This window comes from Chamaea fasciata, unplaced genomic scaffold (assembly GCF_029207755.1).
Source record: "Chamaea fasciata isolate MVZ Bird 193981 ecotype frontalis unplaced genomic scaffold, bChaFas1.0.hap1 SCAF_8, whole genome shotgun sequence".
NCBI lineage: Eukaryota > Metazoa > Chordata > Aves > Passeriformes > Sylviidae > Chamaea > Chamaea fasciata.
In genome coordinates this window covers 16,148,699-16,164,425 of record NW_027094093.1, presented here as the reverse complement: position 1 = coordinate 16,164,425, position 15,727 = coordinate 16,148,699, and the positions used below count along the sequence as shown (strand labels likewise).

At 41.0% G+C, this 15,727-nt stretch overlaps 1 protein-coding gene across 1 annotated transcript in view; it reads right to left on the bottom strand.

Moving 5' to 3' along the window:
* Positions 1–15,727, bottom strand: part of TTN (titin) — a 241,187-nt gene that overhangs the window by 195,913 nt on the left and 29,547 nt on the right. The window contains exons 33-43 of the mRNA XM_066189851.1: positions 15,362–15,625; positions 15,006–15,266; positions 14,584–14,844; positions 13,889–14,149; positions 13,661–13,802; positions 13,406–13,571; positions 12,988–13,219; positions 12,194–12,478; positions 11,981–12,106; positions 9,984–10,172; positions 5,761–5,817 (exon numbers count right to left, since the gene is read on the bottom strand). Of these exons, the coding sequence (XP_066045948.1) occupies positions 5,761–5,817; positions 9,984–10,172; positions 11,981–12,106; positions 12,194–12,478; positions 12,988–13,219; positions 13,406–13,571; positions 13,661–13,802; positions 13,889–14,149; positions 14,584–14,844; positions 15,006–15,266; positions 15,362–15,625 (2,244 nt within the window). The remainder of the gene's footprint in view (positions 1–5,760; positions 5,818–9,983; positions 10,173–11,980; positions 12,107–12,193; positions 12,479–12,987; positions 13,220–13,405; positions 13,572–13,660; positions 13,803–13,888; positions 14,150–14,583; positions 14,845–15,005; positions 15,267–15,361; positions 15,626–15,727) is intronic.

The window sequence follows — 15,727 nt, the reverse complement described above, 5'->3', positions numbered from 1 at the left end:
TCTCTCATCCTGCTCCAACAGAGACTTATTATGATACCACTTCACTCCTGGCTTGGGCACACCCACTACCTCAGCCACAAACATCAGTGTGCTGCCCTCATACAACCTCGTCCTGCTCAATGCCTTGAGGAATGCTGGTGGCATGTCCCTGCCTGATGGCTCCAGGGCTTCACAGGGGGTCATAAACCCATTTGCCTGGGGCTGATCTGGAGGTTGATGCCTCCTCTCACAGAGGGGCAGCATGGTCAGGGCATCCATGTACTCCCCAGTGGGTGTCCGATAGCGTTCTGGTGGTGTGCTGTCCCCTGATGCAGAGTAGGGTTCCTCAAAAGGTGTGAAATACATCTCTGAGGGTGTGTTGCATTTTGAACTCTCGAAAGGTGAGGTGTAGTGCTCAGGGGCTATGCTGTACACTGAGCCCTCGGATGGTGTGGAGTAGCGCTCAGGTGGTGTGCTGTACCCTGAGCCCTCAGACGGTGTGGAGTAGCGCTCGGGTGTGCTGCGTGGCGTGTGGTAGGATGCTGAGGAAGCAGTTTCAAAGATTTCCACAGAGGAGGGAGGTGTGTAGAAGCGGTCTGAATCAGGTGACTCCTCTCTGCTCCCACTCTCCAGCTCTATAGACATTTCTGACTCAGGAGAGAAGGGCCGGGCAAATTCCTGATGGTTGTTATAATAATCATAAACCATGCTGAAGGTAACTTCCTCCACTTCTAGTGAAGTTATAGTTTCTTGCTGCTCCTTATGAACTGTGCCTTTGAGAGCTGGGGTTTCATATATCCCAGTGGATCTTAAATAACTGGCCAAGGACAAATCAGGCTCCAGCTCTGAGATTGAAACAGCACTGGGCTCTGGACCTGCAGAAGTATCCTCCCACATTTCTTCTCCATCCAGGCTATTCTCAGAGGCTTCCTCAGTGGGAATCTTCTTCTTGTCCCAAGACTCCTTCCTTTGCTCCTTCTGTGCTACAGGATCATCTATCACTAAACCAAGTATGAGTTTCCCAAAAGAGAAGCTCTTGGTTGTGTTTGGTTCCTGTTGGATGTCTCTGATCTCCTCAGGGGATCCATCTGTGCTTTCCATCTCACAGGTGAAGCTGCTCATGCCTGGCTTAAAGAACTTTTCTGTCTCAGAACCACCATCTTCCTCAGCCTGATTTCCAGCCTGAGGTTTCTTTTCATGTGCAGCTTTTTTCAAGTCAATAATGAAGCTGTCCCTCTGGGAGTCTGTGGTTTCCAGTCGTTCCCCACTCTCCCACACATGTGTTTCCTGAACTCCTCTTTGGAAACTTGGTGTGGACTCCACTAGAAATTCATCAGTTTTTTCCTGAAGTGAGTCCTCTCCACAGACACTCCTCTTTGACTCCTGAACTTCTTCAGCGGAATATCCCTCTTCAGCAGACATCATGATGCTGCCAAGGTCTCCATTAGGAGTCTGTAAATCAGCTGTTGTTATTTCTCTTGGCTGTTCCACTTCCTGGGCATCAACCTTCTCCTGCTGCATCCTGTAGCTCTGACGCAGCTCCTCGCTCAGAGACATCTCTTCCTCAAGCACATCACATTGGTGCACAGGGGAGATGATCCCAGTGATGACCTCTACACTTTCTAGTGCTGTGGGGGTTTGTGCCTGTTCTGTGTACACAGTTTCTTCAGCTGGGAAAGGCTCTGCAAATTTCTTCAGATCAAATATGATCTCAGTGTCATGCTCAGATGGCAGCAGCTGCTCTCTGAAATGCACTTCTTCCAGATGAACTTCAGCTTCCTCAGTAAAAACCTGACCTGAGTTTTCTATTCCAGGAGGAGTGGGGATTAGTTCCAAAGAAGGGCTGCATGCATCAGACTCCATTTCTTGCATCATTTGCCTGCCACTTTGTATTTCCCAGTGTGTGGCATCACCATCATCAATCAATTTTTTACAAATATTATCATCAGCTTTAATATCCTGTTCAATATCAACGGATCTCTCTTGCTCCTTGTCCTGTTCCTCCTGCTGCTCTCCTGCATAGAATTCATGAAAGCCAAATTCCTCCTTTGTGGGGGTGCTTGCAATGTGGTCCTGCAGGTGGGGCACGCTTGGCTCTTCCACAAGAGGCACATCAGGAGTCACTGGCTCACAGGCAGGGGCATCACCCTCCATGCAGACATCACTTCCATCTTGCACCACAGGTGATATAGGAATGAAAACTTGTGAAACCTTACACTCCCTTGCCAAAGCAGACTGCTCAAAGGCAAGTGTTTCTTCTTGCACTTCTGTAAATGATAAATCCTTACCTTCTTTTGCCAGAGCAGACTGCTCAGGGCCATGTGTTTGTTCTTGCATTTCCATAAATGATAAATCTATACACTCCTCTGCCAGAGCAGACTGCTCAGGGCCATGTGTTTGCCCTTGCACTTCCATAAATGGTGACTTCAAGATGTCCCAGGACATAGTATCTGTATGTGGTAGCACCTTGCCTCCTTCAGGCTCCAGCTCCTCTGAAAAGTGACCTGAGTCTTTGGCCACCAGTTCACATCCTTCCCTGGACATGGTAGGGTGCAATTCAGTGGTATCAATTCCAAAGCTGTGTTCCTCAGAGACAACTTTTCCCCTCATCTCAGAAATACCACCTGTATAACTCACCCTTTCTTCTGTATTGGCCATTTCTTGCCTTGCATAAACTTCTGTGATATCCAGCACCATTGTTTCCTCCATTTCACTTTCCCTGATGTGAGATGTTTCTTCACAATCTTCCAACTGCTCACCAGGAGGTAGAGACACCCTCAGAGACCAGGGTAGGTGGGCTTCCTCCTCCTTGGGGCATGCAATTTGTTCCTCTTCATCCTTCCCAAGTATGCTGAGGCCTTGGAGGTGCAGAACATGGTCCATGGCAGGCAGTTCCTCAGTGCCGCCACCCTTGCCATACAGCTTGGGTGCACTGGGCTGCACTGTCAGCTCAGAGGCAGTCTGCGCTGTTCCAGCCACGTTTGTGGCCACACAGCAATATCGCCCAGCGTCTGTGACAGAGACCTCTTGAAGGTGTAAGCGGTATGTGCCATTCTTGCCTTCTTCAAACCTCAGTCTCTCACAGGCAGAGAGGCTCTGGCCATTCAAGGACCAGCTCACAACTGGTGGGGGCTGCCCAGACACAGCACACTCCAACACCACTTCTCCCCCTTCCTGGCAATGAATATGTGCTGGGGCTTCTGTCACAATTTGGGGTGGTTCATTTCCCATATCAAATGAAAATTTAAATTTGTGTTTTATGGTGGAAGCAGCCTGCTCTGGAGAGAGTCGTGGGGTCTCCCTCAGCTCTGTGTCTTGCTCTGGTGTTGGAGTGGGGGCAGTGATTTTGATTTCCACAGGCAACGACAGCAAGTCTGGGTCTGGAACTGCACTTGGCAATTCCTTCTCTGCTGCAAAGGCCAGACCAACTTCTTCCTCCTCCTCCTTCACTTTCTGCTCTTCCTCCTTCACTTTCTCCCTCTCATCCTCCTTCACCTTCTCCTCTTCTTTCTTCTCCACTTTCATCTCCTCCCTTTCCTTCTTTGTGTACCCATAGGCTGGCATTCGCTGCCTCACATGGAGTCCAGCTGAGCTGCTGACTGTGCCCAGTGGGTTGAAGATCACACAGGTGACAGTGCCACTATGCTGTGGGAGCACAGATGGGAAGGTCAGTGTGGAGCAGCACCCCGTGGTGTGAACAGCAGTGCCCTGGATGCGCCCCACGGGCTTGTCATTGTTGTACCAAGTGACGGTGGGCTGTGGGCGACCATGGAAGAGGCAGGAGAAAGCACATCTTTGTCCCTCAACAGTTTCCTGAGGCCTGATCTCCTGCACAAAGAGAGGTGGGCAAGGCTCCAGGAGCCCACCTTGCACCTGCCATCTCTCCCCCAGGGCTCTGGAGTATTGCTTCACTATCTGCACTGTAAGGGGCTTCGAGCCAACCATTTTGGCGGCCACCTTAAGTGGGCCGGGTTTCCCAGGAGGGCCTTCCTGGGGTGTGGACATGAGGGATTCCTGCTTCTTTTTCAGTGCTGCCCTCTTTGCTTCCCGCAGCTTCTGCAGCTTCCAACGGATCTCCTCATCCAGGAGCTCCTCAGCATTAACCACTGTGCCCCTGTGCTCCCTACTGCACGCCAGCCCCGGGCGGCACGGCCCCGCCAGTGGCAGGCTCTGGAAACGGATGGTTCGTACCAGGTCCCCAGGCTCCTGCCCCTTGTCAAAGGGTGAGCCGGTGCAGCGGAGCACCACCCGCAGCCGGTCCTCCTGCTGCTGCTGCAGCAGGCACTCCCAGCCCTGCCGCATCCATTCCGCTCTCCCGGCAGGAGCCGAGCCCTGGCGCTCCCTGCGGCGTGCCACCAGCAGGGAGGCAGTGGACTCGGCTGAGCCCTCACTGTTTATGGCAAATACCCTGTAGCTGCCAGCGTCGTGCTCCTGCACATCCCGCAGCTCCAGGCTGGTGCAGTGCGAGTGCTCCGTGCTCTCGGTGCGGATCACCTTGCGGCAGTCCTGGAGGACGGGCCGGTTGTTGTGGAACCAGGCCATGTGCGGTGCCGGGCATGCCACCAGCTTGCACCGGAAGAATGCAGGGTCCCCTTCCAAGACAGACCTACACTTCAGTCCCTGTGTGAAGATGGGTTTACGGTTCTGGGGGCAAGCCAGCACCGCCACTGTGCCACGTCCCTCGAAGTCCACCACACTGTGCTGTTCTGCAAGAAAAGGAGATTGTGTTACAACATGTCACGCTCTGCCTACCGCCTGTTTGCAAAAAAGTAGTGATATATTGAAAAAAAAAATGGGCATGCAACAGATTTCATCACACACCCAGGAAAAAAAAGTAATTCACTCACCATATTTGTTCGAATAAACGCAACGCCTTGCTCTGTTTTAAAGATTGACACGAAAATCGTTCGTTGTCTGTTCTTTCTTCAGACTGGAAATTTCTTCTTGAACAAGCAAAAAAAGAATTTCAAAATAACATGTTCTTCTGCGTGTATGTTTTTGTTGCCTGGAAAAGCTGTGTGTCTTTGGGTGGCAAAGAAGAAAATCTTACCTGACTTGCAGACAGTAGAATAAACGCCCTTTCTGACCCCTCTGTTTGTCGATATGTTCAAACAATTTAAAAAAATAGTTTGAAATTTTTTTTTTAAGAAGTAAGTATAGAAATGAGAAGGCGTTTATTCGAACTAATACAGCCACTAACTTCACAGTGTTATGCACAGGGGGAAAAAGCAAGCAACATGAAACACTTATTCTATCTGCAAGCCAGGGTAAGAGATGTATAATGATGAATTAATGTATGTAAAAAAAAGTGCAAGGAATCAATGGGAATGTGTAGGTTTCACATAACCTGAAGAACAAATGCCCTCTAGTATACTTCATCTATCCATCCGTCCAATACTGTCCATTGAACCGATTAATGTTAGGCTGCTAACTTGTTTAAAAGTAATACAATTAAGATTTGTATAACTTCCTTCTGAAGTAAACTATTCCATGCATTCAAAAGGAAATTGAAAATATAAGAGCTCTGTGAACAGCTGCAAAGCATGAAGTAACAGTTAAAAATATGGGTGCACAATTGAAGATTTGAAGTTTTAAACATATTTTAAAACTTAAATAACCTTATAATGCAAGTAACCCTTTGCATATCAAAACAAACATGCAACACGTTCCAATATGCTTTAAAGTATGTCTTTCCCCATCAGACACTTCACCGGAAGGTGACAAAACCTTTTCACAACATTACTAATCACTGGTACTAATTATTCTCATTGGTGATTGTACCTTTCACTTCCATTTCAACCTCTTCCTCTAGCTTCTCGTGAACAATTTTTTCAGGAGCTAGAATAAAAAAAGACAAGGATTTTTGAGCTATAGTTGTTCAATGTTCCAATCAACACTTTATATGGTAAAAATGTCCAATCTGTTTTGCAAATAGACATAAATCCACATGTACATACACAGACATAAATGCATGCCAAACGATTCAAACGCTTGATAAATTTTGAGAGTAGAGTAATCAAATATTTTCAAACTTGTTTGCAGTGTACATTTTTCTATAAGATTTGCTTTCTTTTTGCAGGGTGGGGGAAAGTTTCTAAAACAACATGCCTTTATCATGCCATAAATCCCTGAAGAAAACATTCAGCAATCCACAGACTAATGAGATACTTCTCGTTCTTTATCATCTCCTAGAGAATGAATATAGTGGAATGCAACTATGATGCTATGCTTGAGGGATTGATACTTGGAAGGAACATGCAGTTGCCAACCTGTCACTTTCAGATGGGTGCTGCACTCGGCTTGTCCTGCAGGATTAACTATTCTGCACTTGTATATACCCTCGTGGTTCTGACCAACTTTCAACAATCTTAAACTGCACAGTGGCCCATCGTGTTTTATGGAACACAGTGCAGACTCCTCAACTATTAGCTGATTGCACAGCCAGACTATGCAAGGTGTAGGCACACCTTCCATTATGCAAAAGAGAAACACATCATCTCCTTCTTTTACAGTGGTTTCTGAAGGCAGAATTTCAAGAAACTCTGGTGCTTTAGCATCAGTTTCTGTGATGACTTCACATGGCACAACATCAGGATAGTATACTCTGTTTCTTTGCTTCTCAGTTTCATGTGGTCTTTGGGATGTAGATATAAACAAGCTTGAGGTTTTCTTTGAAGATTCTTGCTTAACTTCAGGTGCTTTAAACTGACAATCTTTGGCTGCTTTAAAGCTTTTAGTATCTGATTCAAGAGTAATTTTTGTTACTGCTTTGTCTTGTGCTTCTTTTGCTAGGTAAGAATAAAGTTAGGAAAAGGATTAGGTCAGATATTTTGCAAGAATAAAAAAAAATCCTTATGCTTATGGGGAAAAATCCCAGTAATTAGTACTGATAGAATATGCCATATGTTAGTGCTAAAACAGTGCTATTAAACATGAGCAATTGCACATTTAAGAGCTCTATTCCTGTTAGTTTAATTCTAGGTAGCAGTTAAGCCTGTGGGTCTTTCATGGGACCAAGTCTTGATCCACAATGACCAAAAAAAGCACATATCTGCCTCTAATTTAGAGCCTTAATTTGGAAAGTAGCAGCAGAAGATTATGTAAAGTGCTTTTGACAGCACTATAGTGGAGAAAGAAATTTCAATAATTTAGAGTGAAACCAACATGGTCAATGCCTTTCTCATTATTCATCTTAGTCTTCTGGTCTTGATTCCTTTGAACTCATCAAAAATATAATCACCTGTGGTGATAGTACATTTTTGGATCTTCACTAGTGGTAGCACTACTAACATTTTAATACATTTAATACATTAACTTATATTGCTAACTTTGGAATTGGAATCTTGGATTTGTTGGAAACATGCTGGAGTTTGAAATGACTTGGTATCTAAGTCAAAATTGCACCTGACTTTTTTTTCTTCCTTAAACTCCTGCTTCAGGAATTAACAAAATATAAAAATTCCTACAAGTCTGTTTACCTTTACATCTCACTGCATGTCACGAAAGATATAAGGAATAAAGAGCCTGAGACATGTGTGACTTCATGGGAAGAGGCACAAAATTACTGTACCAACTTCCCCATACTGCACCTGTCACTTATGAATAGAGCTGTAAATGTGGAGGAAAAAAACCTAGATCATTATTACTAGAGCTTTCTCAATTAAACACTGATAATAGAGGTAGTATGATTGAGCTTTAGGCAGTTATAATGAAGCTGCAAAAAGTAAGTGATAATGTTAAAAGTCAGATAACCACCTTTGACTGTTAGTATTGCAGAAGTTGTTGTCCCTCCATAGTCATTATACACAGTACAACTGTACAGTCCTTGATCTCTCAGCTGGGCATTTAGGATTGTGAGCAGAAGAACATTTCCGTTTTGTGATATCTTCAATTTTTCAGACAATTCTATCTTTTCACCTTCATGGGCCCAAAGAAACTCATAGAATTCATTTTCTAAGGCACATATGAACTGAGCAGTGTCACCACATTTCACAGTTAAGTCTCTGAGTTGCAAGAGAATCTTTGGAGGGACATCTTTCTTTTCCTGAGAGGTCATCATAGAGACTTTGGTGCTCTGGGATGTTTGAGAAAGGACTGATGTGTGCACGGCTTTAATTTCTTCAACTGATATAGCCTTCATGGTCAAACTTTCTGATATACTTTCAAAAACCTGTACACGCAATTCCTGTGATGGTTGTTGCACTGATTTAAATTCTTTTTGATAAGTTTCAATGTTGTTCTTTGTGAGAGGAGAAACATGAAGTTCTGATATAGCCTGTGACCGGATAGACTCTTTTATATCTTTCCCAGAACTTTGCCTATCTAGGGCTTGCACTGTGTAATCAAGTAACAAAAACAACAACATTAGTATCTAAAGAACTTTACTGGGCCATGCTTGGAACAAAATCAAACAGCATGGAGAATGAAAATGAATGATCTTCATTTGAAAACACAGCATGCCAGACGTACTACCCTATTGACACAGAAGTTATCCATTCACATGTATGAATGACAAGTGATGCCTAAGCTAGTCATGCAGTTGATACTCAGTTGGTGCTTGTCTCTTCTTTCACTAAAGTAGTCCATTTTAGTATTGGAAATTATGGCACTTTTAAGGGAGGTATTTTCTTTTTTATCTTTATTTTTTCCTACAGAGTAGTGCAAAATACCTCAGTCACTGCTATAAAGATCACTAAATCACTTGTTTTAAAATCCTGAATGCCTTCATTAAAGGGTTTCTATTCTTTGACCTATATTGAGATACAAACTTGATAATTCCAAATGTTACAGCTTAAAGACAAGAAACGAGAGTGGCTGGGTTACTGAGGGTACTATGAAAGTTAAGTGGAAAAGGAAAGGTGTGAAACAAGGAAAAAATTAGTAACAGCATTAAAGTGTGGTATGCAACAAACTGAATCCCTTTGAAGTAAAAATGGGGCTTTACCTTCTGCAGTCACTGTAAGTGTAGCTGTACAAGTTGTTTCTCCAGCACTATTTCTTGCCTTGCAAGAGTATTGGCCAGCATGCTCTAAGAAAGCATCTACTATTATCAGTATAGCTGTGCCTGTAGACTCAGCAAAGTGGAAAACTAAGTCTTTTTGTGGCAATATGAGTTGTTGATTATGAAACCACTGTATTTTTGGTTTGGGCCTGCCAGAGACTCTAGCTTGAAATCTGACTGATTCCCCGCTGCATACCCTGCAGCTTGAAATAGGCTGGATAAAGGTGGGCCTTTGGCCAACAGATTCCTCCTTAAGTGAAACAGATGAAGAAACATGCCAAGGGGACTCTGATGTAACTTCTTCAACCTTTTTAAATCCTGAAAAGAAGCATGCCAACTTTTAATTTCTTACCCTACACTACAATGACTTTTCTCTCTCATTCAAGATTTTTTCCTAACTTGCAACTTAAAAGCATGAATTATTTTCATACAGCATTTATAAAATCTATTGCAAAAAGAAAACAAAGTATTTATGGTTAAACAATATCAAGGACAATACAGAAAAGCAAATTCTCCAAACAGTATTTCCGCTCTAAAACTTTGATCAATGTTTCATCAATTCATATGAAAGTAAAGTATTTCTTTTCGGATGCCCAAGTACCTGCTACATACCTCTATTTGAGATGTTTGTCAAGACTTTCAAAGTAATTTATTTTATTCAAAAACTCCTACCAGATTGTCTTCACAAGGCAAATCAAAGATGTGCAAGCAAAAAACTTCCAATAGAAAGAAGGTTTTTACCATCTTTGGTGCATGACAGATTCTAGGACTTGAGTAAATGAAAAGGGGGCATGGAACATGAAAAATCTTGAAATACATTTTTCTGTTCACGACGTATATTTTGGAGACATAAATGTATGCTGTGGACATTGTAAATGGCTGCTATTATTTGAGTTAAAAGACAACATGACAGACAACAACTCACATACAAGTTTCAATGAATATTAAGATGATTATTGGAACATGACCTGAACAAGACAATTTCTTTAATGGCACAGTGTACCTTCTAACTTCAGGGTAGCAGTGCTGGTCACTTGGCCCACAGAATTACTCGCCACAAAGGTGTAGATTCCTTCATCTTCTGGATAAGCTTCAGCAATCTCCAGCTGGTAAGTGTCTTCAAATTGAGTCATTCTAAAAAAACGTGATGGTTTGATCTCCTTCTCTTTGCTGTACCAAGACACTTTCAGATCTGCTCAGGCAGAAGAGAAAAAAGGAAAAGGCATAAATTATGATATTATACTAGCAAGTAAACACTACTTTTATATTAATATTTTTCAAAAATCTTAAACTCGAGCATCTAAATTTAAATGTGCCTTGTATGATTCTGGTAAAGTATGATGAGTGGAAAGTGACCTACTTCTTACTTTAGATTTTGATTTGTGCACTGGAAATATTTGTGAGGGAAAACTGATTCTGGTGCTGACATATTATTGAGTAAAAATCATTCTACCTTAACTCTGTTAGTGTAAAAATTTAAAAATATTTTAGTACTACTAAAATCAGAGAAAGTATCTTTTTAAAATGTGTTTTTGCTACAGTTCCATGATATAACAGGCTATAAAATATCTAGTTTGAGCTAGTCAGGTTAAGAAATTAAAACAGAACATTCTTCTGCTGAGCACAGCACCTTCTCTCTTTTTGTTGCAACTATTACTTGTAATTCTCAAGAAAGATTCATATATGCCTATATAAAATATTATGTTACTTGTATAGATTCATTAGACTTAGAAGAGAATTGAAGCAGACTAGCTTTTTCTCTCCATCTGTCACTGTACTACATCATGCTTCATATGTTGTTCCTCAAACAGAGGGCTATTACTGTTATCAGAAGAGTGTTTTCAATAGTCACTTGCATATTGCATACCATTAAACCACTGTACTTGCAATCATGCCTTACCTAACCTAACATTAAAGGTTTTTTATAACACAAGTGAGAGGTATGCAAATCCATTGGGATAGAGTATTCAATAAAGGAAATTTCCAAAAAGAAAAATTTCTTCATTGCAAGGGGTGTCAAGCATTGGAACAGGCTGCCCAGTGAAGAGGCAGAGTCACAGTCCCTGGAGATATTTAAAAGCCATGTAGATGTGGCAGTTAGGGACATGGCTTATTCCTGGACTTGTAAGTTCTGGGTTAACAGCTGGACCTGATGACCTATGAGGTGTTTTCCCACCTGAATGATTCTATGATGGGTGACCTAGATAAAAGGATCCTTATATTCTGTGCTGTTAATGCAGCTTCCACATTCACATAAATACAGTTCTATTAAAGAAAAAAGTTACACTAGCATGCATTACACAAAGGGTGGGCCAGTATTTCCAACATTTAGCTTCTGAGTTTTAGCAGCAGAATCAGATTTGTTGTAAACCTTTTTTTTAAAAAAAACAAACCAACAACTGGAGTTTTATTTCAAGGGATGGTAATGTAAATTATATGCGTTTGCATATATATGTGTATAACCAATCTTTATTAATTTTTATAAAGCTGTCATTCAGGATTATTTTAAAATTATTTTTGGTTTAATTTAGTGTTTGCAGAATGATACGTAGAAATATTAGCAGAAAGGTTGAGTCACAGTTACAGTCAGTTAGTGCAGTTAAGGACATGGCAGTCTGTGTCTTCAGAAATTTCCTCGTGTTCATTTGACACAGCACTGCTTTTCTCCCATGAAATTCTACATTTTAGTCACTGACAGACTTTTCCAACATCAGTTAGCATTTAAAATGCTGAGAAGTTTTCAAAGATAAATTATGAGGAACAGATCTTCTTTTTAGAGACACTTAATATGTTTATGACATTTTAAAACTGCCATGCTTGATGCCACCTTTGACGTGCTTAACGGAAACTTGTCAGTAACACTTGGCTAGGTGTGTGTATCACATATCTGTACTTCTAGGGGAATATTGATCTGAGCACATATATTGCTGAATTTGTTTCTGAGTTCAAGATGAAAAATTTTGAGAGATAGAAAGATGTACAGGATTTCATTAAACCCACCTGTTCCAGTAACTCTGCACTGAAAACGAGCAGATTGTCCCTCAGATGTAACAGTATCACGTAGTGGTATTATGACAGCAGGTGGATACACTGGCATTTCTAGCTCAGGAGAGACAACTTCTGGGACTAAAGAAAAAGAGAAAAAAGTGATTTTTAAAGATGAAGAATGAAAATTTTGTTTCACAAACATTGTTATGAGCATGGGGAACTCACTTTCAACTGAAAGTGAAGCTGAAGTTGTAGCCACTCCATAGTCATTTTTCGCTTCACAGGTGTACACTGCTTCATCTTCAGGGAAAGTTTCAATCAGCAGTAGAGTATATTCTTGTGCATCATGAAGAAATTTGCACTTGAAACCTGGAGAGAGCTGTTGATCATCTTTGTACCAGGAAATTTTGGGCTGGGGTTTGCCTGATACAATAGCACAAAAGCGGGCAGGTTTGCCAGACTCCACAGTAGTTGGCTCTAGCTCCCGAATAATCTGGGGTGGCTCTGGAGCTGAAAATTGGGGGGAAGAGAGGTGGAAAAGAGAGACAGGAGAAAGAAGGTAAGAGAGAGAACCCTCATTATTGATATTATTACTGATTGAATACTATTTGCAAAGAATTAAACAAACAAAGCAAACTCCCTTATTATTCCTTATCTTTTGTGTCCATGAAAACCTGCCCTTTTCCTTGATACAGGGGGAGTGATTTAGCAGCAAGTGCCTTAACATAATTAGCTGTGTTGGTGTGAATGTTTCTGGCAAAATGTATTTGTACTCAAGAATTTTCAGGTCTAAGTAAATACCATGGGAAAAGAACTGCTACGGTATTTTCATCCGCTAACCAGCTACTTCAGTAGGGCAAGAAAACATGCATGTACATGAGGAATTTGGCAAGGTTCCAAATAGTCTCTTTGAATTTTTTTTTTTCTTTCAAGAGTTACAATTCCAGAGAAGCCATATAAAAATCAGAAAACCACTGAGTAGTAAATACAGGCAAAACACTGGTTGTGGGGCCACATACCATTCACATAAAGAATAACAGAACTCCTATTCCGTCCTGCAACAAAAGTATATTCCCCAGCGTCGGAGTAAGTGGTTTCAAAGATGCTCATTCGATGAACTCTCCTTTCCACCACATACTTGTATCTTTCCTCATACTGGAAGTTGATCTCAATACCATCCTTGTACCACTGTGGTTCAATGTCATCTTCATTGACTTCAAATTCAATTTCAGCTCTTTGTCGCTCAATGACCTTTGAAAAAGTAGAATAAATAATAGAAGTAATATTGTTTTTATCCTCTGGTCTCACTTTCCAGTTTCCTAGGTGACCTTATGATTACAGATTTTTTTTTGCTATGACTCTTGCTGGTTAGATACTGCTGCATTATTCTTTGAGTGAAAAATCTATGGAATATGTATTCATCTGTATAGGCCTTACCTGAATATCTTTTTGGGTGCTTCTGATACGAATGTCACGACCTTCCACTATCAAATTGGCACTGGATGTGTTTCCACCTGCTACTACAGTGTACTGACCAGCATCAGACATCCTTGTGGAAGGAATAATGAGACGATGGACATATTTTTCTCTCTGAATTTTCATCCTGGGCACATCAGAAAAGAAAGTGAGCAAGATATTTCCTGGAGGAAAACACACACCAAAAGTTAATGTGGTATAGAAGCAATAATTTACCTATCACCAATCTGAAGTTCTTGCCCGTCCTTCATCCACTGGACCTGAATGTCAGGTTCTGAAACTTCGCATTCAAAAATAGCCCTCTTCTTCTCCACCACTTTGATGTCTTTAATATGCTTCCTAAATTCAATGTGACGAGCTAGGGCAGAAAAAAGTAGAATGAGTGCTGCAATATTATTTAAGCCACTAGAAATCACTAAACCTACAAATCAAGAGAGCAAATACCTTCCACATATAAAGTGGCTGATGAGGCTGCTTTTCCAGCAACAAAAGTATATTCTGCTGCATCACCAAAATGCACATTCCTTATGGAGAGGGAGTGTGTAAGCTTCTTTGTTCGTATCTGGCATTTATCAGTTGATTTTATTTCTACACCATTCTTTAGCCATTTATATGAGATGCCTTCATAATTAACAGTAACTTCAAATGTTATTGTGTCTTTCTCTTCAGCATTGATGTCTTTTAGCATGGAGGTAATTAGGATGGCTAAAAGGAAAGGAATGGACATGGTTTACTTTTTTCCATTCTGTTTTACTTTGTTTTAAATGCATGTTAATCAGATTAGAGATGAGTCAACTTCTTTAAGACAATTTTGGAAATACTAAAAGGTACATTTTGTGTTCAGAATCAGTATTACAATTAAATGTCCCACAACTACTGAATGACATAAGAATCCAAATTTGGTCTCCCATGCTGACCTGGCATTTAGGCACGTTGGCCTAAAGAGAAGAACACAGGATCTGATTTTCAAGTTCACCACTTCTAAATCTCTTTAAAGAATGCTATTAAGACTACTTAGTGCTATTAAAACACACCTCTGCAATCTGCTGGTTTTGTCAGAATTTCATTAAGTCCATATGTTAATACGAGCTTATTACTGGTAACTGTAAAATATTCTGGTTAATTTAATTTCTACATACGTTTTACAGTCAGGGTTGCACTGACTCTGTCATTTCCACAGACAAAGGTGTATTCTGCAGAATCTTCACTGCTTGTATTCATGATATTGAGCTGATGGAGTTTCCCTTGGACAACTATTTTGAACTTTTCACTCATTTCAATCTCCACACCATTTTTCAACCAGACAGCAGGCACATTGAAATGAGAAACTTCACATTCAAAGGAGGCAGTTTTGGTCTCAGGGATCTCAATATTTTTCATGGTCTTTGTGATGTGTATGCCTAAAAGGAGGGGGAAAAAGACAAAAGAATTTTTTAAAAGTTAGTATGTTTGGAAGGCTGCAAAAAACCAAGGGTAACAGGCTGTGAAGTGTCAGGTCAAGTTGGTCAGTGCTGGTGTAACAATTCATATAACTACTTTCTTACAAACTTATAATACTTACTTTCCACAAACAGTTTAGCTTTGCACTCAATTTGCCCAACAAGAGCTGTGTATTCCCCAGCATCATCGGGAGATATGTTATGAAGCATAAGCTTGTGAACTTTCCTTTGAGAGATCATCTTGTATTTATCACTTTGTTTAAGCTCAATATTTTTGTGAAACCACCGGACTGGTACAGTATCGTGGGAAACACTCAGTTCAAATGAGACAACAGCATTTTCCAAAGCAGTCACGTCCTTTGGCTTTTTGATGATCTTGACAGCTTGAGGGAAAAAAAAGTTAGCAATATTCAGCACTGTGTAGTATTTGAATTTTAAAGCACACATTACAGCAAATATTCACACTAGAATGGCTTACTTTCCACATGAAGTCTGGCATTTGCTCCTATTTTTCCAAGTTTAAAGCTATAAACAGACTCGTCGGTGACAACACAGTGTTTGATTCTCAGTGTGTGAACTGTTCCTTTCACTGTAATTTCGTATTTGTCACTTGATTCAAGTTCTACACCATTTTTAATCCATAAAGCTCCTTTCACATCAGGGTGGGTCAGTTCTACACTGAAAACTGCCTCCTGTGATTCTGTCACAGTCAAGTTCTTTAGTGTTTTCTTTATTTTAACAGCTGGGAAAGAAAAGGAAGAAAATAGAAAAAAAATTTGAAAAAACAGATCAAAATTCAAACCTATAGTAAATACAGTAATTTTAACAAAACTGAATAATGGTG